At 44.0% G+C, this 24,799-nt stretch overlaps 1 protein-coding gene across 1 annotated transcript in view; it reads left to right on the forward strand.

Annotated features, from left to right (window-relative positions):
• COBLL1 (cordon-bleu WH2 repeat protein like 1) overlaps window positions 1-24,799 on the forward strand; it is a 259,317-nt gene that overhangs the window by 15,707 nt on the left and 218,811 nt on the right. Inside the window, exon 2 of the mRNA XM_082260783.1 lies at window positions 1,326-1,435. Coding sequence (XP_082116909.1) covers window positions 1,374-1,435 — 62 coding nt within the window. The 5' untranslated portion in view covers window positions 1,326-1,373. The remainder of the gene's footprint in view (window positions 1-1,325; window positions 1,436-24,799) is intronic.

Below are 24,799 nucleotides of genomic sequence, written 5' to 3' on the forward strand. Positions count from 1 at the left end.
TAAGGGGTCTATATAGTGAACTTGGTGTTGAGTTGTTCACTTTAAGGTCAACACAGAGAACAAGGGGGCAATCTTTACGTCTAGAGGAAAACAGATTTTGTCTCCAAATACGGAAAGGTTTCTTCACTGTAAGAGCTGTGAAAATGTGGAATAGACTCCCTCCAGAGGTGGTTCTGGCCAGTAGATTGCTTTAAAAAAGGCCTGGATTCTTTCCTAGGTGTACATAATATAAATGGGTATTAATATTTATAGGTAAATTTGATCAAGGGAATATCCGATTGCCTCTCAGGGGATCAGGAAGGAATTTTTTCCCCCTGCTGTAGCAAATTGGATCATGCTTTGCTGGGGTTTTTTCGCCTTCATCTGGATCAACTGCGGGTATAGGATTGTGTATATGGGATTGTATGGTTGTGGTTTTTTTTACTGTTTTTTTATTTTTTCATTGGTTGAGCCAGATGGACTTGTGTCTTTTTTCAACCTGACTAACTATGGAACTATGTATACAATTTTTTTGGGCAATTTTTAGGCATTTTGCCAAGGCACCCCAGAGTGCCTGGGCACCCTGATGGGAAAAGGCTGGATTACTGAATCTGTGTTTTCATATAATTGCTGGACAGTATTATCATACATCGTTGCCAGCATACAAGCCCCCGTGAAGAGAGATTTGTGAGCGCTGAAACGCGTTGCATATACTTTCTAAACTTTTGTTGTTAATAATAGTAATTATTAAATAATAAATGATAATATCAATAGTTCATTGGACTAAATCTTGAGTTGTGGTGCTGCCATTGTTTAGAAAGACCAGCCTTTTCCCAACCTTTTTTTAACATGAAGCAAACTTCGGTCCGAGGAAACCCCTCCTAATAACCATTATATGTACATCTCAGGGTACATTAGTCTGATGATCACAGGGAAGAACACTTTCTAGTGTAGGCATTGTGAAGAATCCCCCCTCCCCCTTTACAGATAGATAAAATAATCATTGTGATTGGTTACTTATCTGAGAGATAAAAATCTGCTTATTGCTCAAGGGAATCCCCAGCGACCTCTGGAGGAACACTGGATGAGAAAGACTGATATAGACAGCCATGGACGGTGGGAGGGACAAGACTTATATGTGTTATATAAATTGCAGCAGAGCGAAATGAAGTCTCCTGCACTACCAGACAGGGGGGTAGTGTGTGCCAGGGCTGTGTAAATCTCAGGACAGGATGGGCAGGATTGCAAATCCTTGGCAGGTACAACAGCTCCCTTATATGTATTTCACTGATGTGTCCAGCTGTTTGTAAGTGAATGCTTCAGCTAATGATGTGCTTTGTATATAGCTGGTGTGAGGAAGATACTCTACAACCAGGACAGATCCAGCACTGAGAATGGACGACTCGGGATCCTGGTCTGAGACCTCCAGCCCTGACTCCACACTGCCTTCACAGGGGTAAGGAGAACCTTTGCAAAGTACTAGCTGGCAATTTCCTTGTATAGCAGTCTGTGGACTCCGGACCCTGTTGTGCAAGCATTGAGCGGTCTGTCAAACAGTAAGGCTGGATGATAATGGAGGTGAAAACATTCTGCACGTTGCCCCAGTCGGCGATTACATTGATTTTTTTGTTTATTTGCTTGCTTGATGCATTATTTTAAATATGTTATGGCTTCCAGCTAAGATCTGTAAGACCTGGAAAGCTATCTGTGACATTTTCCTAATCTGTTATAAGGTACACTGTGGGGTTGATTTACTAAAGGCAGATAGACTTTATAGAATTTATTCTCTCTTGAGAAGAGGAGATTAGGGGAATATAATCAAAATGTATAAATACATAGGTGGTCCATATACTGTAGTGAACTTGCTGTTGAGTTATTCACTTTAAGGTCATCACAGAGGACAAGGGGCACTCTTTACATGTAGAGGAAAAGAGATTTATTCTCCAAAAACGGAAAGGCTTCTTTACAGTAAGAGCTGTCAAAATGTGGAATAGACTCCCTCAAGAGGTGATTCTGGCCAGCTCAGTAGATTGTTTTAAGAAAAGCCTGGATTCCTTCCTAGATACACATAATATACCTGGAGATTAACATTTATAGGTAAAGTTGATCCAGGGAATATCCGATTGCCTCTTGGGGGATCAGGAAGGAATTTTTCCCCTTGCTGGAGCAAATTGGATCATGTTTAATTGTTTTTTTTTTTTATTTTTATTTGTGTTCCTCTTGATCAACTGTTGGTGTAGGATTGTATATATATAGGATTGTATGTATGTGTCAGTATATATATATATATATATATATATATATATATATATATATATAACATTTTTTTTCCTCTATTGGTTTAACCAGATGGACTCATGTCTTTTTTCAGCCTAACTTAGAGCCGGTTCACACTGCCACGACTTGTCAGGCGACTTGGTCACCTGACAAGTAGCGCTCCATGCTGTGCAATGGAACCGTTCTAATCAGAGTGACTCAAGTTGCTCCGACTTAGAAAAAGGTTCCTGCACTACTTTGGGGTGAAGTCGGAGCGACTTGCATTGGCTACTATTAGAGAAGTAGTTTGCATGCCGCGATTAATGTCATGCTGCACGGGCGGCTTCAAAGTGTGAACCGGGTCTTACTATGTAACTATGTGCACTTTGCAGTTGCTCCAGAGCTTAGTAAATAAGCAGAAACTCTGCTGACTTCCTTTTAAAGGGAAAGCTTAATTTAAAGAATACCCAATTACGTGCAAGGAAAATAAAAAAGAAACAACATTTTTGCTTGCACATGATCAGATGATGGTAGTATGCAGAGCAAAGTGCACAGTCTATTTGCCTTTAGTAAATCAGCCCCTGTGATTCCTATTGCAAATGAGGTTTAAAGAGGTAATCCCACTCTCCATGTTTGGTGGGCCTGCACGAAAGCGCGAAGATTTTGGATTTGTGTGGACACTTTTATATATTCATACTAGGACTAATCCTAAAAAGACACAACAAGCTTTATTAGGTCACCCAGTAGTAGAGGCTCTGAGGCGTGTAAGAAGGCTAATCTCCTTTGTGTTTATAGCTGCATGTATTGCTAAAACCAGATCTTGGAAGTCTCCTATTATCCCATTTGACTTGGTCAAGGCCAAACTATCCTGGATAATGGTCATTGAGAAACACTCTGCCACATTGAGGCCCTGTTCACACCTGAGCGTTTTTTAGCTCGTAAAACGCTCATCTCTGAAGTCTCAAAACGCCCAATAAGGAAAATCCTATACATTTCAATGGCCCCTGTTCACATATGAATGTTTTGTCACCTGAAGCAAAACGCCAGAAGCTTAAAAAAAGTACACAAGCTTCTTTTTTTGGCAGATTACAAGCGATTTTCGTTAGATGTCAATGCCTGCCTCCAAACATCTGCAAAAAACGCCTGGAAAAAACGCCCAAAAAAGCGAATAAAAACCACCCAAAACCCACCTGAAAACGATAAGCTCAGGTGTGAACAGAGCACTTATGATAAATGCATTTTCAGACTAGTCCACTTGGATAAAAAGTTATGAGACTGGGAGTGAATGTGCATATTGGAACGGCTTTCTTTACCACTTCATTTAGATGTTCTTGTGGACAGGCACCCCTTCTAGTTTCATACTCAAATGGAGGGGCCCCAGGTCCTACCCTGTCTTCCCTTGAACCGAGGGAGCAGTAGGGACTGGGGAGAGACCTGCTCACCTTATCTCAGGTATATAATTGCAACATAGCTGTGCACAGCCTATTGTATTAGGGCAGGGGTGTCAAACTCCATTTCATCGTAGGGCCGCATCAGCATTATGGTTGCCCTGAAAGGGCCAGTTATATCTGTAGGATTAAATGTCCAGAGCACCCCATGTCCTGGGAGGGCAAAGAGGAGCCTATCTACAGCTGCACAGAGGAATGCAGGATCTGGCAAAGGAGTTCTGTCCTCTCTGCTGTTGACTACAGAGACAAGGTGGGGGCAGAGACAAGGGGGGTGCCGCAGCTGCAGGAGAGGTGCGAGGGCCACATGAAATGGCCTTGGGGGCCGCATTCGGCCCGCGGGCTTTGTGTTTGACACCTGTGTATTAGGGGGTAGACCCTAAAGCTCAAACACAAATGTGTAGACATGTCAGTAGGGCAGAGTGCTGTGAGTAGGACAGTGGATGGTGTCAGCCAGTAGAGCAGTGGATGGTGTTAGTAGGGCAGAGGATGGTGTCAGCCAGTAGAACAATGGATGGTGTTAGTAGGGCAGAGGATGGTGTCAGCCAGTAGAGCAGTGGATGGTGTAAGTAGAGCAGAGGATGGTGTCAGCCAGTAGAGCAGTGGACGGTGTTAGTAGGGCGGAGGACGGTGTCTGTAGAGCAGTGGATGGTGTCAATAGGTAGTAGTAGTATTTTTATTATTTATTTTTTTAAATCATTTTTATATTTTCTTTATTATTTTTTACAATATCATTATTATTATTTGGTTATTTGGTTTGGTTGGGGCTTTGGAGAAATATCAAGTGTCTAAAGAGACTCCTGATCTCTCACTTTTGAGACAGAGAAAGGGACTGAGGACAGAGATTGCCCAGTCCCTTCCTTTCCCTTCACTAGACAGTGAATGAATGGGAAGTGCTCTGTGCTGGGTGGCTTTCTGTTCATTCCGGAACTGAAGCATAGTAAACACAGTTATGAATGAACACAGTGATTGATGGGTACCGATTACTCACTATGTTCATTCAGTGAAAAAAGGGTCCGGTAAATTACATTTTTCTGGCCCCTTCCCCCGTTGACCATCCTGAAACATCCCCCGGTGTTCCTACAGCAGCAGGCGGTGGGAATCGTTGTGTTCTCCAAGCCAGGACGTCTCCCCCTACCCCGTAAGAACACAATGGGGTTGATTTACTAACGGGCAAATAAACTGTGCACTTTGCAAGAGCAGTTGCTCCAGAGCTGAGTAAATGGGCTGAAACTCTGCTGATTTCCATCATTCAATCATGTGCAAGCAAACATTTAAAATTTTCCTTGCATGTGATTGGGTATTCTTTGCAAGGTGAAGCTTTACCTCATTTACTAAGCTCTGGAGCAACTGCACTTTGCAAAGTGCAGTCTATTTGTCTTTAGTAAATCAACCCCAATGGCTCTGCAGGAGGTATTCCTACTTCAACACTGACTGTTGATGGGGAAATTGAGTGATTTTCTTTCCTGCAACCCGTCTTTGGCTGGCCTAAGAGCTGGTACTTGTAATGTACACTTACTATAAAAAATATAAATAATAAAAAAGTAATGAAAAGAGAAGGTAATTCCACCAGAAAGTGTTGGCTGTGTGGGCTCTTGGCTTTTCAAAGGACCCAAATGCCAGACCCACCTTCATAATTCCTTGCTCTGTTCCTGTTTTGGGCAACACTGCCATGTTTTTTCCCTTCGGCTTCTACAAAAGGTTATCCATTGTTAGCAGATAATAATTTTGTCTTGTTTTCTGGACTAAAAATGTGTACAGAGCAATGGAAATGGGATCAATCCAGGGTGATGTCTTGTTTGTTCTGTATTTGCTGTGTTTCTCCATGCTGAATTGAGAAGTGAGATTGGTGATTGGTGGTGTTTACATTGCAGAATACCCGTCACCCCTTCAAATTATCTACGTAATGCCATAGATAAGGAAAGGTCAGGGATAAACCAAAGAAGCCGTAAGATTGGCAAACACTTCATTCAAGTATTATGTAATAAACTAGGGATAAACAAACACTTGAAAGAGGGCCGGGAGGCATTAAAATATTGTTCTGATTGTGTCCGGTGGCCAGGTCATGTTTTCTGCGCATGTCAAAAGTACCGTTAAGTTAAATAGTGATCATCATGATCAGTGGTTATGTCATAGTGGGAGAGATGCATTCAATTCTTGCACTGAAGGGTTGTAAAAGCTGTATCAGTGGTGTAGTATTTAATACCAGGATTAAAACATAAGGCCCCTTTCCTACGGGGCAGATTCCTTTGTGATCAGCAGAAGATCTGTGAGCTGATCCCCTGCTGATCAGAGCAGAGCGTGTGGATGACACATCCATATCCGCTCAGTATCTGCAGAGTATACACGGACAGAGCCCACTCTTCTCTTTGGGCGGCCAAGAATTACCAGACTCTGATGTCCATTTTTACCCGGCTATTTCCGATCCGCTCCACCTAAATGCGAGAGGATTTAGCCCTCTCCCATTTTTTTTTGCGAGCCTGATGGGACCTGGAGGTAGGTGGAGGTAGGTGGCTGTAAACAAACACAAGTCTGTTTACACCAGCCTGTCCGTAAGGATGAATGGACCTTTCCGATCAGGTCTGCCTGAAAAACTGATAGGCGGAACTGAACACAACACTCTCAGAAATGGATCTTACAATACTACCAAGGGGTCAAAGTCAGGTTAGATGTGTGACTTTTTATGTCTGCAGGCATGATATGATTTTCATGTTTTATGATTAGGTGATGTGAGGGCCTGGTCTCCTGGGTCTGTGTGGGCTTTGTCACTAAAATAATCTTGTAATAGGCTTGTATTCAGGCCATGGTGGGGCCTGGTCTTCTATGTCTGTATGGACCATGTCACATCAGCAGTCCTGTACTGGTCTGGTAATTAGGTCATGTTGGGGCCTGGTCTACTATATCTGTATGAGCCATGTCACTCTAGTGATCCTGTCACTGGTCTTGCAATTAGGACATGTTGGGGCCTGTTCTTCTATGTCTGTATGGACCAAGTCACATCAACAGTCCTGCCACTGGTCTTGTGATTAGGTCACATTGGCGCCTGGTCTTCTATGTCTGTATGGGCCATGTCACATCAACAGTCCTGTCACTGGTCTTGGGATTTAGTAATGTTGGGCCATGGTCTTCTATGTCTGTATGGGCCATGTCACATCAGCAGTCCTGTCACTGGTCTTGTGATTAGGACATGTTGGGCTATGGTCTTCTATGTCTGTATGGACCATGTCACATCAACAGTCCTGTCACTGGTCTTGTGATTAGGTCACATTGGCGCCTGGTCTTCTATGTCTGTATGGACCAAGTCACATCAACAGTCCTGCCACTGGTCTTGTGATTAGGTCACATTGGCGCCTGGTCTTCTATGTCTGTATGGGCCATATCACATCAGCAGTCCTGCCACTGGTCTTGGGATTTAGTAATGTTGGGCCATGGTCTTCTATGTCTGTATGGGCCATGTCACATCAGCAGTCCTGTCACTGGTCTTGTGATTAGGTCACGTTGGCGCCTGGTCTTCTATGTCTGTATGGGCCATGTCACATCAGCAGTCCTGTCACTGGTCTTGTGATTAGGTCACTTTGGCGTCTGGTCTTCTATGTCTGTATGGGCCATGTCACATCAGCAGTCCTGTCACTGCTCTTGAGATGAAGTAATGTTGGGCCATGGTCTTCTATGTTTGTATGGGCCATGTCACAACAACAGTCCTGTCACTGGTCTTGGGATTAAATAATGTTGGGCTATGGTCCTCTATGTCTGTATGAGCCATGTCACTTTAGCAGTCCTGTCACTGGTCTTGGGATTAAATAATGTTGGGCTATGGTCCTCTATGTCTGTATGGGCCATGTCACTTTAGCAGTCCTATAACTGGTCTTGTGATTAGGTCATGTTGGGGCTTGGTCTTCTATGTCTGTATTGGCCATGTCACATCATCAGTCCTGTCACTGGTCTTGGGATTAAATAATGTTGGCCCATGGTTTTCTATGTCTGTATGGGCCATCTCACATCAGCAGTCCTGTCACTGGTCATGTTGGGGCCTGGTCTACTATATCTGTATGAGCCATGTCACTCTAAGGATCCTGTCACTGGTCTTGTGATCAGGACATGTTAGGGCCTAGTCTTCTATGTCTGTATGGACCATGTCACATCAGCAGTCCTGCCACTGGTTTTGCAATCAGGTCATATGGAGGTCTGTCAAAGAGTAAGGCCATGCAACAGGCGAGTGCACAGCATGCCTATATCTCCTGTAGTCAGTATGGACGCCATTCCCTTCCCCCTTGCCACTGTAGCCTATAGGAGCATAGTACACACAGACAGGGAACTTACCTCCCTGCTGTGTGTTTTAATGCTCTCCCCACTCTCTTTCTATAGCGACACCCCTCCCGCCAAATACTTCTTTAAAACTATGTAAGTCATTTTTTTTCTAAGAAAAAAGGATTATAATTTCCATATGCTATTTTTTTACTTGCTATCTGGTTTCAGAGTCCTGTGTCCACAAATACAATATTACAATAACTTGTGAGCAGCACACTTGAAAATGTTTCTCTTTTCCTGTAAAAATGTAAAGTATATTTATAATATTGAACCTTTTAGTTTTGGATGGAGTAGGGAAGGGTTAGAACCATAACCCCGTCTTTTTATGACATCTGTGTCCCATTGGGGAGGTTTCCCTTCTCTTCCTGTCCCAAAGACACAACTAGAAGTCAAAGGATATCTCTTCAAACCTTTAGCTGTAGATAACATATACATTGGGCATCCATTTGATGAACAATAATGTGACCAATGCCATATATGATCAGACAAGGTATGGGGGAGGGGTTAGCGTTCAGGCATAATTAGGCCTATAAGCCCCTTTAGCGGAGATCATGTGACCACAACGTTGACACTGGTCAGGTGACTGAGCACCAGGACGGGTGACAAATGTGGCTTCTTACTGAAGTCTTCTGTTCAGCTTTTATTACATTATTGAGGGTTATGTTTTTAATTAAAGTGGTTGTAAACCCCAGTGAAGTGACTGAGCTCAGGTGATACACAGAGATGAAGCAAATCCTTCTACATAAGTTGTACCTGTTTATTTGCAGCAATCTCTTTTCTACAGATGTTCAAAATCCAAAATTTATACAGCTTGTCTGAGCTGTCAGAAAGCTGGGGTGGGGAGCTGAAAGTTATAGACAGCAGAGGTCAGTGCAGAGAGCTCTGAGAGCTAATTGGAGGGAAGGGACACCCCCCCCCCCCTTCACACTGCACATAGGGACAGAGCTGAGGCTGTCAATCACAGGCTGTGTGGTGGAGATCCCTCTCCTGTCACCATTTTTCTCTCGGTGTCAGGAAAACTTGTCAGATATGACTCATGCTGAGGTAGCGGAGGAAGGAAGCAGCAGACAGAAATGACCCTGAGCGCCGGTTCACATTACCGCGACGCTACTTGCAGGGGCGACCTCCGAGATCGCGGTGCGAGCAGCGTGCCGCGACCTCGGAGCGGCCGCCACGGACTTCATAACATTGAAGTCTATGGCGGTCGCCTCCTGGTCGCCCCAAAGAAGCTCCGGACCCTTTTCTAGGTCGGAGCGACTTGTGTCGCTCCTATTAGAACGGGTCCGCAGCTTCCCTATGGGAGGCGACCTGCGGCGACCTGTGAGGCGACCAGGTCGCCTCACAGGTCGCCCCAGTGTGAACCGGCACTTAGGGCTATGGGATATGCTTTGTTCATATTTTATGTCTTTGGTTTACAACTATTTTAAATGTATTTTCATTTCTTTAATAATGAAAGAACATTTTTTATTAGACATGTCCACAGTTTAGTGAAGAGGGAGGGGGATATTCCATCACATGTTTTCTGGACAGGACGGAACGATTAATCCAGACTTCGTGCTGATTCACATTTTTGTGGGCTGAACATCCTTTGCATGTCTAAGGTTGATGTTTCCATTTACTTTGGCAGTGTGTGATACGCTGTGCACTGTCACTTACATCACTGATCACATTGGGAGGACTCTGTGGACACATCTTGTTTGTGTTTATGACGAATACATTTTCTTCTTGATATAAAAGATCTGTAATCTTATAGAGAACATTTTGCTAACCACATTTTGCATCCACTGCACATGGCCACATGAAACAACTCCAGTGACATTTAACATTGTAGGAAACACAACTATTGTGCAGCTACTAAAGCCAGCCATACATGGATCAAAATGTGGCTCATTCAGCAGGGACCCGGATGTATTTCTATCCATGTATTGGCTATCCCGTCATTCAGCAAACCACTGGCACGAAAAAAAAAAAAAAAAAAGAATCATGTATGGCCAGCCTAAGAAGCATTACTAATGTTGAACTCCGGGGTAAGTGAATATTTTCTTAAAACAAGATCCATGTGTATTCTTACCTGGTTCTTGATGTGCTTTGTGTATTTCTTCCACATCTGTGCAGTAATCCAGTGTGAAACTTTTACCTCTGTGCCAGAGCTTCCTGTAATAAAGACCGCTCACTCCTGCTTCCTTTCCATGTGCTAGATGACTGGTCTTGTCTCCGCCCCCTCCTGTCATTTTCTGCAGGCATCCTGTAGTGGGTGGAGCTGCTGGGCCCCTCCCATATCTCTGCTCTCTGCACAGATTATATACAGCACAGTGATGATGTCACTGCTTTACAAGGTTATATCTTGGTTTACAAAGGCATTTTCGTGCATACAAATTAGATTTATGTCCTTTGTGGCTATTGAAGAATATTGCGCTCTTACATCATAGAATACATATCACTACAGTGAAAAAAACAATAGTGAATAGACAAATAAATAAATACGTCTTCATTTAAATGATAAAAAATACAGAAAAATTGTGAAGTCGATATATAATCCTACATGTGAATAGCGTCCTTAGTGAGTATAGGAAAGGTTCCTCTCCACCAGAATGCACATACACTCACCAGACTTAACCACTTCTGGACCGGAAGATTTTCCCCTTTAATAACCAGCCCATTTTTTGTGATTCACTGCATTACTTTAACTGCCAATTGCACAGCCGTGCGTCACTGTACCCAAATACAATTGATGTCCATTTTTTTCCCACAAATAGAGCTTTCTTTTGGTGGTATTTGATCACCTGTGCAATTTTTATTTTTTGGGCTATAAACAAAAAAAGAGCAACAATTCTGAAAAAAAAAAAATATATATATATATTTTTCACTTTCTGCTATATAACATTCCCAATAAAAAAAATGTAAACTCATTTTTTTCATCATTTTAGGCCAATTTGTATTATGCTACATATTTTTGGTAAAAAAAAATTCCAATAAGCGTATTTTGATTGGTTTGCGCACATTGTATCGCGTCCACAAACTAGAGGAAATTATGTAATTTTTATTTTATTTTTTTTAACTAGTAATTGTGGCGATCTGCGATTTTTAACGGGACTGCGACATTGCGGCGGACAGATCGGACCCCTGACTGACATTTTTGACACTTTTGGGGGGAGGGCCACTGACATTACTACAGTAATCAGTGCTAAAAATATGCACTGTTACTGTAATAATGACACTGGCAGGGAAGGGGTTCACCCAGGGGCGATCAAAGGGTTAAATGTGAGCATAGGGGGTGTTTTCTAACTGTGGGGGGGGCAGTGGGCTTATGGAATCAACACAGAGACCTGTCTTACTAAATAGGAGGAACACAGGAGCTCTGTACTGATTCCTGAGAGAACAACCGTCTGCCATGTTTACAACAGCAGACCGCCGTTCTCTCTTCATGGGGAGCGATCGCAGGTGCCTGGCGGCAATTGCAGCCGCCAGCCCCATCGAATCAGCTTCCCCACTGGCGCTCCCCCAGGATTACTCCCGTGAACCGCCGTACGGATACGGCGACTCGCAAGAACCTGCCGCCGTATGTCGATGACGGCTGGTCGGCAAGTGGGTAATTGATCACTATTACAGGGAGTCAAATTGCCCATATGGGAAAATCCACGATGTCATACATGAGGTCACAGGAATGAATTGAAACTGTTGCTGTCATCCATTAAATATATATATATATATATATATATATATATATATATATATATAAAAATAGTGTCTTCAAAGCTCCAGTGTATATCATTCTGCCCACCAATACCATCTATCAGTGCTGCCCACCAGTGCCCATTATTGCCATCTATCAGTGCTGCCCACCAGTGCCCATTATTGCCCACCAGTGCTGCCTATCAGTGCCAATCAGTGCCACCCATCAGTGCCGATCAGTGCCACCCATCAGTGCCACCTATCAGTGCCCATCAGTGCCCATCAGTGCTGCCTATCAGTGCCCATCAGCACTGCCTATCAGTGCCCACCAATGCTGCATATCAGTGCTATCTATCAGTGCCACATATCAGTGCCCATCAGTGCTGCATACCAGTGCTACATATCAGTGCCCATCAGTGCTGCATATCAGTGCCACGCCATCAGTGCCAAGCCATCAGTGCCACCCCATCAGTGTCTCCTCATCAGTGCCTGTCAGTGTGGCGTCATCAGTGCTCATCAGTGCAGGAAAAAACGTATCTATTTACAAAATTTTATAACCTAAACAAAAAAACTTTTTTTTTTTTCAAACTTTTCGGTCTATTTTTATTTGTGCACTAAAAAAGAAAAACCTTGCGGTGATCAAATACCACCAAAAGAAAGCTCTATTTGTGGGTAAAAATGACACAAATTTGGTTTAGGTACAGTGTTGCATGACCGCGCAATTGTCATTCAAAATGCAACAGCGCTAAAAGCTGAAAATTGGCCTGGGAAGGAAGGGGGTTTAAGTGCCCAGTATTGAGGTAGTTAAAAATATTAAAATGTGTATGTGGCCACCCAGCATTACTAAGCAGGAGTGAATGAAGAATAAATCTGGCTGTTCTTATGCAATACGGATTTGGTGTCAGCTGTGCTGTCTGTATGATGCAGTGGAGGTGTGGACATAGGAAACAAAACTTTCTAAGGTTTCAGGTATCAGGCTGTATGTTAGCTCATGGTAAGAAGGTAAAACTGTTTCATCTTGACCTTTCAATGAAGCTTACTTTTCATGTCACTCAACATACAAAGTGCAAGTCCAACTCCAGGAAATCGGAGAATCCCTACATGCAGTGGGGCCGCACCTGCACAGAAAGGATTACCTGCTTGTTTAGGTCTAGGATAGAGCAAAAGCATTTTACCTACCAAGTCCTGCGCTCCCCCATACCTTGAAAGTGGAATGTCCCGTGGCTTCATCACGAACAATGCAGGGCTATAGATCCTGCGTCGGCCTTGATGATGTCAGGGCCTCAAACTACTGGAGCATGGGGTAAAGACACAGAAGGACCGGTCTAGCAGTGTGGAAGAGCGAAGGAATGGGTAAGTAAATATTTTCTATTGCCTTAGGCTGGGTTCACACTCGTGCGATGCGGAAACCAGCAGATTCCCACACCACAACTGAACTGTCAATGGTTTACACTGACATCTGCGAACCGCTGCGGGTGTCAATGTAAAGGTAATGACACCCCCAGACAGTGTGAACTGTCAAATGGTGCAGGGATCAAATGGCATAGGTGTGAACTGTGATTACAGTGCAGACCAAAAACAACCTCCTGCATCATTTTGGTGCAAATGCGTTGCGATTTCAGCCATACAGTTTATGTATTGCGTGTGATCTGCACAGCAATGCAGTGTGAATCACATGTGATGTCTGTAATCGCACAAGTGTCAACCCAGCCTCAAGCACCAGTCGCCATATTAAGAAGGTGCTGTGTGAATGCCGGAGGTGTGGATGAGCATCCTCCACCAATCACAGAGCACCTTGCATTTATTGAAAAGAGTGCAAGGCTTTTTATGAATGGAGGAGGTGCTGATGGAGCGTCCCACAGTGATCAATGTACACTAGCCGGTACTACATGTCTCAGCACTGGATGTGGGGCAGACAGGAGACTGCTGCCTGAGTAAGGCCTCATGTACACGGGGCATTTGAAAAAATGAGCTGCAAAGCCAGTTCTGATGCCAGGAAAATGCAGCTGTAAAAACGCGCTTTTAAAATCGTTTTGTATTGGCGTTAATGCACGTTTTAGCCACGTTTAGCAGCATTCGTGTTTAGCAGCCTTTCTCTGTCCTCTTCTTCCAACCTCAAATCCAACTACTACAGCTTAAAAACGTCTGACGTGGCCGAACGCTGTATGCAGCCTTTAGCAGCGTCAGGCGTTTTTACAGCTTAACGTTGCCCTGGCCCTGGGTTTTTTTTTCAGCTTAAAAATGCCTATACCAATTACAGCTTCTAAAAGCCTGTGTGTGCATGAGGCCATAGAATAACACGGCGGGGCATTTTTAAGCTGCAAAAAAAAAAAAAAAAAACGCCTGACGCTCCTAAAAGCAGCTGTAAAAACGCCCTGTGTGCATGAGGCCTAATTGTGCAAATGGCTAAAAATTATAATTATATTATAATTATGTGTTGACTATACTTCAGATTTAACCACTTCGTGCCCGCCCTATAGACAAATGACGACGGGAAGGTGGTTACATTATCCTGACCGGACGTCTGCGGCTCTCCTGACAGGGGTGGGGGGGGAGGGTCTGGTAATCAGAGCATTGATTACCAGTGCAGACCCTTGGGGGGGGTGCCACTAGAACCACCAGGGATGCCCAAACATGACCCCAGGGATGCCCACCTATTGCCAGCCTGCCAGTGCCCTCCCCATCAGTACTGCTGCAAGTGCCCTCCCCATCAGTGCTGCCCACCAGTGCCCATCATTGCCATCTATCAGTGCCGCCCACCAGTGCCCATTATTGCCACCCATCAGTGCCAGCCATCAGTGCCGCCTATCAGTGCTACCTACCAGTGCCACATATCAGTGCCCATCAGTGCTGCATATCAGTGCTACCTACCAGTGCCACATATCAGTGCCCATCAGTGCTACCTACCAGTGCCACATATCAGTGCCCATCAGTGCTGCATATCAGTGCTGCCTAAGAGTGCCGCATATTAGTGCCACCCCATCAGTGCCTCCTCATCAGTGCCTGTCAGTGCGGCCTCATCAGTGCAGGAAAAACGTATCTTTTACAAAATTTTATAACATATTTATAACACTTTTTTTTTTTTTCAAACTTTTCGGTCTTTTTTTATTTGTTTAGCAAAAAAGAAAAATCTTGCAGTGATCAAATACCACCAAAAGAAAGCTTTATTTGTGGGAAAAAAATGACATAAATTTGGTTTAGGTACAATGTTGCATGACCGCGCAATTCTCATTCAAAATGCAATAGCGCTAAAAGCTATTGGGATACCTGCCTGTACACACACATGAACTTTAATGGCATCCCAGTCTTAGTCCGTAGGGTTCAATATTGAGTTGTCCCACCCTTTGCAGCTATAACAGCTTCAACTCTGTGTAAAGACAGGCATCCCAATACTTTTGACATTATAGTGTAGATGGATCGAATTATCAGGAACCAGCAATCTGTTGGCAGGCTGGTTGTATCCAAGTCGATTGACTTGGGAACAGCCAGACTGTCAGATTCATGACATGCATGCCAGTGGCTATAGCTGTTAGCAGTAATCATCGTGTTCTGCTGGCCGGGAAGGCTCCCCGCTGGCAGAACACAATAGCACTGCGCAAGGGATTCCCCCATCAACAAAGTGGTGGAAGGGAAGTTGCATAATCTATAAGCTGCTTTAGAAAGGAAAGTCATCAGTTGGACATGCAAAAGGTTGCATTTCTACGCACACGACAGATAGCAGTGGACTATTCTGGGAGTTGTAGTGGCACAAAGACCAAAGACGGCCAAGTGAGACATGCTGGGACTTATAGTGCTATCATATCTAGAAAACCCAGAGTGAGAACACTAGTTCTGCTTTTCATCAGTTGTCCTCAGCCCCATCTGAGTCTTGTGGACTCTGAGCCTCTTTATCCTCCCAGCCATGTGATTGACTCAGCCAGGATCACATCTAGCTCCCTTGCACAGCAGCCACCGGAGGCTGCAGAAGATCCTTCACCCCCAGCAGAATAACAGAAGGTTGTCACATCATCCCCCGGCGAGACAAGGAAAAAGAGAAAACAGTTGGATGTATTTTTTGAAGCACTGAGCCATCCCTCGGATGTTCTGATCTTGCACAATGTAGGTATCGCCGCAGGTGCCGGAAGATTTCACTCTACTGCCATGGGAATTCTTTGGTCTCCTAGGCACACCTGGAGCCTCCCGACAGCCTGTGTCCTTTACTGTACTTTTTATTAGACTACAGATATCAGTTAAGGGAAAAAGTACAACTTAGAAGTCTTTAGTTTATAGTAAACTGTCATAAAGGTTAAATTGACTGCTTTTTACAGGCAAATGTATATCTCCTACAGCCTTCCAGCTGTTGTTTTTCTTCGGCATGCTTTGACAAGCACACTACAAATGGGTTTTAATCCTGAACATGTTGGAAGATGATGCTTAAGAATTATTAAAAGCAGACCTCCAGCCAGACAAATAAATGCACACGTGAAATACATTTTAGGTAAACTGCTCACCTGACAATTTGTGAGGAATTCTGTTCAGATATGTTTGTGATTCACACCCCATTTCCACAGCGCCTAGCCAAAAGGGTGGCACCATTCTTTCCTGTTACAGCTCTGTAGCTTCCTGGGTTACCTGCTTTCTTATTGGATCACACCGCTGAGCAGTGCTGTATTTTGGCCTAGGCCAACAAGGCCCAGGCCTAGGGCGGCACTTTGCAGGGGGGCAGCAACAAAGCCGCCCCCCCTCCACCTGAGACTCTAATGGCCACTGGTTGCTAGAGCCGCCTCTCTCACCCCCCTCTCTCTCTCTCATACTCACCCCCCCTCTCTCTCTCTCTCTCTGTTTCATCCTCTCTCTCTCACCCCCCTCTCTCCACCCCCTCTCTCTCATCCCCCCTCTCTCTCTCATCCCCCCTCTATTTTATCCCCTCTCTCTCTCACTCTTTGATCCCCCCCCTTCTCTCTCACCCCCCTCTCTTTCATCCCCCCTCACCCCCTCTCTCTCTCTCATCCCCCCTCTCTCTCTCCCTCACCCTTCTATCTCTCCCACTCCCTCTCACCCCCCCTCTCATGAGATCTCAGAGGTTCATGCTGGGGCCTTTTAGTCCTTTAACTTTGGAGGGAGTTACATCCGTTAAAAAAGGAGTGGGGCAAATTTACATAAGAAGGGGGGGGGGGGGGCGCGTAATTTTAGTCTCGCCTAGGGCAGCACAAAACCAAAATACACCGCTGCCACTGAGGTCCTCCTTCTGCTCTCCTTCTCCTGACTATCTCCGGTATCTGGCCATCTGTTTCATTGGCAGCACCAAACTTTACATCACAACTTTTTTTCTGAACCAGTGATACATGTAACCAGGAATATCTATCTCAAGTACACTGACTGTGTTGATAGGGGAATGCCACATCTATGGCTGGCTTCAGGAACTCTAGACACTCTGGGGAAGTCATAAAGGACATCTTTGGAATACTTTTAGAGTGCAGCTCTGAAAGTGTTAGAGCTTGCCCCCGATTCATTTACCTGCCACAGACAGGTACATAAAACCATTAATACTGGACTTCCTCTGTACACCCTCCCTCCCCGGCCACTGCGCCTGGCAAACTGCTGTATGGCAGAAGAGTTTTGTAGTGGGAGGGGTGGAGCCTGATGGGGAACTAATGGCGCTTTTCCACTGCATGGACCCGAACGGTTCGGCTCGCTTTTGTGCTTTTCCACTGCTGGTACGGCATGATACGGTGTAGGAACGGTTCGATACGGTACGGCGGCGCTTTTCCACTGCATGGAACCGAATGGTACGGCTCTCAAAAACAGTACCACCTTGATTGTGGCTCCAACAGGTACCATACCCGGTACAATATCCCACAATCCTTTGCATGCAGTCACTACTAGCCACTGATTGGTCAGAGAATCGTTGTTATCCCACCCACTTAACTTTAGTACTACTTTAGTGGAAAAGCAAACCATACCGTACCATACCGAACCGTTCCATGCGGTACCAGCAGTGGAAAAGCAAACCGGGCCGAGTAGAGCCGAGCCGGTACTTGCAGTGGAAAAGTGCCATAAGAGACCAGGGGGTTGATTTACTAAGGTAAGAAGATTGTTTCCTTTGCAAGGGAAGTTGCACCATGCAAGGGAATGTTGCCCAGATCCTAGTGAATGTGGTGAAATGTCACTTTACAAAGAATACCTGATTAAATAGCAAGGGAAATTTTTACTTGCACATCATTGAAGTAAACAGAGCTTCACCTCATTCACTAAGCTCTGGGGAAAATTCCCATGCAACAGGTAACTTCCTTTTCAAAGTGAACAGCTTATTTGTCTTAAAGAGGAAGTAAACCCCCCCCCCCCCCAAAAAAAAAGGAAAAAAAAAACCCGTAAGACAAAGGCATAATGAGCTAGTATGCATCGCATACTAGCTCATTATGAAATACTTACCTTAGAACGAAGCCCCTGCAGTGCCGCCTGCTCAGCGACAGGACGGCCGACATGTTTGGCCATCCTACTTTCTGGTTCACGTCCTCAGGCCATCTGATTGGCCGGAGGCGCAATGACATTACTCTGGTGCATGCGCGCGGGAGCCGCTATTCACGGCACCGGGCTCTGAAGGAACGGCACGGGTGGCCATTCCTTCAGTGCACATGCGTCGATGACATCATCGGCTGCATTAAAAGTAAATATTTCCTAAACGGTGCAAGTTACGGAGATATTTACAGTACCTATAGGTAAGCCTTATTAAAGGCTTACCTATCGGTACAAGTTATAAGAGTGGGTTTACAACCTCTTTAAGTAAATTAACATCAAGTTTCAGGTCAGCCTTATTTGTGATTCAGTCTGGTAGCAGCATTCGAGTCTGCCTACTGCCATGGACTGTCAATCATATGCATTGGCAGATTTGATAGGGAACTGGCCTCAGAGTTCCCTATCAGGCTCCACCCACCCAACAGGCACAGCAGCCGTGAATTTGAGTTGTCGGGTGGGTGGGGCCTGATGGGGAACTCTGCTGCCTATCAGATCTGTGGTTGCCTGTGATTGACAGTGGATGGCAGTGGGCGGATTCCAAAGAGGCCATTGGACTGAATAGTGGCTATAGAATTTAGCCACCGCCATCTACTGTTAGCCACAGGCAAAGCTGACCTAATGGGGAACTAGTCTCTCAAAGTTCCCCATCAGGCTTCTCCCACAGTTTAGTGCTATGCATCAATGGTTGCTAGGACGTGGGCGGCCTTTGTCCTAGCAACCAATAAAGTAAATGTAAAGCATAAACATATTAATAAAGTAATGAACACACAACACCCCTTCTCCTGTATGCCAACTTTTAGTGGGCCCTAGTTACTGCCAGTTTGCTTATGTTCGAAATGGCGGTAATTTTTCAGAATCTGTCGCAGCCATAGTGACAGATTCCAAAAATGACAGTAATAGGAACCAGGGTGGATTTGATTTAAATAAATTGATTTAAATCATGATTTAAATCACTAGTAAAAAGGCTTGATTTAAATCAACTTGAATTAAATCACAATTTTTAAAGAGCAACTGTCATCTCTGTCCCACAGCAGCTCCTCCTCTGACTCACTGTTGACTCACCGACAGTCCCATTCACTTTAATGTGACGGCTGGTAATGTGGCAGTGACATAACAAGGTGAGGGACGTGGCGGCAGCAGGTGAGTGGATGCCCGCTAACAGGCGCTGCCATTATGGATCCGAAACGACAGGTGCTCTTTAATTGTTGCTCATTCTTGCTGGTAGTTAGTGGGAAATTGTGTGAATGCATCAATGCAGTGCATGTTATCTCAGCTTGCAGAGCTTGGCTTCATTGAATGAGTTTACCAAAAATATAAATATTGCAGAATATACAGCCTCATGCTACATAACTAAGCTCCATTTTATGCTGAATAAATTAAATTATTAATGTATCTTAAATAGAAAACTGTATTTAGATTTCTACTCCAAAAGCATTTTATTAAAGGAGATGTACAGCCAAAGCTCGTTTGGATGGTATGCAGAACAAACTGCACTCCTGTGACCCATTTTCCGCTCTTTGCTGATGTCACAGAAGTCAGTCCAAACACCGTGTCATCACGACCACGGAGTCGGGATCCGCTAGGTGCCTGGACCGGCACCTGGCTCAGCCTCTCAGCGAGCCGTGGAGAGCCTGAGCTGGCCGCTTCCCACCCCTCCACAGCTCAGCGCTCCAATGAGCGAGGAGAGGTAGAGCAGAGAGCGGTGACTAACAGTCAGCAGCTCTCTGCTCGGGGAGCTGTCAGAACCGAGCCATCGGTGGTGTTCGATCGCTCGGCTCTCAGTGCAGAGGCGCCGGGGGACAGATGCATCATCTGATGAATGCTGCATTTACTCAGGTAAGTATGAATGGGGAAAAAAGCCAAACCCCATACTTCTCTTTTTTAAAAAAAAATGATATAAAAAAAAAAAAAATCTGATTTAAATTTTCCAAAAAATCCTATCTTTTTAATATTTTTTTTTTAAATCATCGATTTTTAGCCACCCTGGATCTACCTGAATCTGGCACAGGTTTCAGTGAAGGCTTTCAAGAATTGGGCGCAGGCCGTGGTAAATGGGCTATACTGTCAGAAAAATAATAGTGCGGCTTTATCGAATTTTTATGATAGAATCTTCAATCTACACAGACTTTTCCTGGATACCTACAGTATATGTAAGACCTCATAACTATTACACAATGTCGTTGACATACCGAAGGATTACAGATAAATTTAGGGCCTCCTGCACACAGGATGTTTTGGAAACTCTCCTAAAAGCCTTATCCTCCTGAGAGTAGCTTTTTGGCAGAAAAAAACACCTGATGCTTGTAAAAGTGCATAACACTCTAAGGCGCATTTACACGCATCAAGCGCTTGGGCGTTATTTAATTTCATTGGCCGAAATAATAATTAATTCTGGCCATTGAAATGAATTAACGCTTAAGCTCTAATCGCGCCTAGTGTTTACATGTGTTAACAAGCACCAATCGTTTTTTCTGCCAAAACGCCGCTGCTCCCGGACGCACAGGCAGTGGGTTTTTCTTCTGCTTCTGATAAAAATTTATGAGGTTGATCTACTAAAGGCAAATATGCTGCACACTTCAAGTGCAGTTTCTCTAGATCAGAGGGGAAGCTCTGTTGATTACATCCATTTCAGCTGCCCTCTGCAAGTGTAATTGCTCCAGAGCTTGAAGCTCTGCTGACTTCCATCATCCAATCATGTGCAAGCAAAAATGCCTTTTTTTTTTTTTGCACGTAATTGGATATTCTTTGCAAAGTGAAGTCTTACCACATTTACTAAGCTCTGGAGCAACTGCACTTCGCTAATGCAGTCTATTTGTCTTTAGTAAATCAACCCCATAGGCTAACATGTAGGAGAGTTTAGAGGCAGGAAAAAAAAAAGGTGTGACGCCCCTAGAACCAGCTGCAAAAATGTGTGGTGTGCATTAGGCCTAAGGATTAGGGTGAATATTTGTTCACTTGAAATACCCAATCAGGAACAACAATATTAAAAACAAAACAAAAAAAACAGGATTTTTTTGGATTTGGATTGGTTGATTAAAGTAAACACACAAACAACTTTTCACTAAGCTAAATGAACATTGACTTTGCAAAGTGAACAATCTCTATTCCTTTGATAAAATAAACCTTGTTCGGTTAGGCTTTCTTCACACGTGCGATTTGTCATGCAATTTTAGACATCAAAGTCGCAACCCATTCTTTTCAATGAGACCCATTCAAATCAGTGCAACTTAAGGCCCCTTTCACACTTGCGGACTGTTCAGATCCGCCTGTCAGTTTTTCAGGCGGATCTGAACGGATGCCCCATTCATCTCTATGGGGCATCGGATGTCAGCGGAGACATTTCCACTGACATCCGATCTGATCCGGTCCATCAAATCTGGATGGATGGAAACCCCATTTTCCATCCGTCCAGCGGATCAGATCGGATGGGATCGGATGAGAATGGACAGGCGGTCCGTTCTCATTCAATTCCCCCATAGAGAACAGTGGGGACCTGACAGCTCTGTCTCCGCACACAGCGCAGAGACAGAGCTGCCATCCGCCTGCTCAGTGGGGGATCGGCGGATCGATCCCCCGCTGAGAAAAACGGAGTCCGCTGTCGGACTACAAGTGTGAAAGGGGCCTAAAGTTGCAGCAACTTTGAAAATGTGCCTGCACTACTTTAGTGTGACTTTTAATGCAACCTGGATCCATTCAAAGTTGGGTAAAGTTGGGCCAGATTTGCAGCGAAAGTTGTATCAATGTCCCACAGGACATTGTGTGACTTTATAGTCACGCTAATCTGAATGGAGCCTACAGAGTACAAAATGGAACAAGAAAAAGTTACACTTTAAGATTGCCATGCCCTGAGGTTTTTTCTATGACTAATAGTAGCTGCAACTACCAGTGTCTGGTGATTTGGGATGATAGACAAGGGTTATTTGTGATGACTTATCATATTGTTGCGTGTTTGGCAGTCAGAACCACAGAGATCATGTGAACTGAGAAAAGAACAAGAAAATTTTCTTTAGACACAGTATGTATATGGAAATGTATACAGAGTAAGCCCCACACAAAACCCGGTCCATGCAAGCAGTTCCTAAATACTTGGGGCAAATTAACTGAGATCAGGCCAATGTTGTCTTTTCTAGGGAAAATGAGAAGCACTACTGCCTGCCCAAAACTGCTTATTATTGCTTGCATATACAGTATATATTTTTTAAGCTGCTGATATAGAGTTGAAGTATCCCCAAGTGTTTAAATTACTGTTTCTGAGTTGAAAAACTGTAACAAGCCATCCTGCTACCCCAAATCCCTTTCCTCTGATCATTGTTCCTTACCAAAGCAACAGCCCCCACAGAACCAACATCACCATGGGACACAGTAAGGAGGTCAAGAGCTGAAGCCCAAACTTTTTATTTAGTTCTTGATAGTGTAGGGCAGGGGTCTCCAAGCCTAAACAAAGAGCCAGTTTACTGTCCTTCAGACTTTAGGGGGCCGGACTGTGGCCATTGGAAGTAGAAATTGTCCTGGAGTCAGTGGGAGTTAATAGTGCATCTTTAGCATTAGGGGGATGAATAGTGCCTCGTTGTTGTCAGTGGGAGGAATAGTGCCCCATCGTTGGTGTCAGTGGGAGGGATAGTGCCCCATCGTTGGTGTCAGTGGGAGGATTAGTGCCCCATCATTGGTGTCAGTGGGAGGAATAGTGCCCCATCGTTGGTGTCAATGGGAGAAATAGTGCCCTGTTATTGATGTTATCAACAGGAATTACGTCCCATTGTTGGTGTCAGTGGGAGGAAGAGTTCCTTAAAGGGCCAGGTCAAGGCAAGCAAAAGGCCGAATCTGGCCCCCGGGCCACAGTTTGAAGATTCAAAGCTAAAATAAAAGTTTTGGCTGTGAATATTCTTTACCAAGAAATCTGTCTGGATCTGGAAGACGATCTAGAAAGGTCCTAGAACTCTATCAAATTTGATAGTGGGCTTGTACAGCCTTGTTTTTGGGTAATAATCTATGGCCAACCTGAGCAACACTGGTTCCTAATCTTCAGTTTATGATAACCTGTGTTTTCATTATGAATCTACTGGTTGATTTCATGCATGCAGACACCTATTGTAGCTCACAGATGCAAATTGATACAGTTGTATTCCTGCACCCACTGATGTATCGATTCCTCCCAACTGTCTAAGATGAGAAGCAGCACCCAAGTGCCCAACCCGGGGCCCTTTAGTATATGATGTGCAGCCCTAGGACCTTAGAGGTTTGTAGTGGGAACATTGTTAGGGTAATAGCATTGATCTCTACTAGCCTCATGTAACATGTTCCCATTTTTATATTGTCTTCTGCAACATATTTCCAGCCAGAAATGTAGCATGTCCACACTCTCTGACCCTCATTTCCTCTATTGGGTCTGCAGTTTCTGACAGTCCTCTCAAGTTCATACATTGACAATTAATGGTTTACTACAATGTAGATATTAGACACTGCCCCAGTTACACAGACTATGAAGACATTTTCGGCCAAAATTGTATTGGTTACACCGAACTGTTATTTTGTCATCACTACATTTCCTTTGTATTTGTTTCAAAATAACAAAAGCAAAAAATTAGAGGTTAGATGAGAGGTTTAGTGAAGTAAAACACTTTTGGTAGTTAACTAATTTTTTGTAGAAGTCTATACATCAGATTGTAAAGAGGGACATCTTAGGTGAAAAAAGGGACAGAATGATTTAATTTGAAAAGAGGAAAACTCCATCCAAATGAGGGACAGAAGGGAGTTATGTGTATGTCCATGATGGAACACACGTCTTTATGTATATAGCAACCTCTGTTTCCCATAGACATTAATGGAGATCATATTGCACGACAAGTGGAAATTTTGCAGTTCAAACCAACCCCCATGTTGTAAATTGTGCTTTGACCGTCATTACCAGCACATAAATTGCTGCCATGTTTTCCTGTTGCAGGAAAGTGTCCTCCCAGTTTTTCCAGGAATATTGACAACTGTGGTGCTGGGTGCTGTATGCATTTGTTCATGGAGCAAAGAGCAACTTTATCTATCCAGGAAACACTAACAACACAAACTTCACAGAGTTTATCATTTTATTGAATTCACAGCCATACTGTAAGTGAGAACTTTTATCACAACATTTCAGGTGTCAGAGACACGTGTCACAGTCTCTGACCATCTCCTGCAGCACATCATCAGTCTCTGATTGTTTTGTGGAATATTTATATGGGACTGTAAGCACCTAATTTCCAGACAGCTAACATAAAAAACACTCCACAATAAACTTGGAGTAAACTTGGAGTAATAATTTGGCCGCGGCCTTTATTTATTGGTGTAAATATATTAATAGGAAATATCATTAATCAACACCATAATAAATTTCCAACAAAATTCATCAATACATTTTTTCCAAGCATGAATACAAATACAGTATTGAAATAAACAACTCAGCTACTGTAGCTCGAGTTGTATTAAGCCAGCCATAAATTTAATAATAACTTGTCCCCAATGAGTCAGGAGACCCAAAAAGGACTCCTGACTACAACCCCTAGCCTGCGGCCTACTCAATAGCTGTCTGGAAATTCAAATTTAATATATCCAAGCCTATATCTGGATATATATGGATTCCATCTCTCCTATATAGACCTGGAATCCCACCC

This window comes from Pelophylax lessonae (assembly GCF_965119305.1).
Source record: "Pelophylax lessonae genome assembly, chromosome: 6".
NCBI lineage: Eukaryota > Metazoa > Chordata > Amphibia > Anura > Ranidae > Pelophylax > Pelophylax lessonae.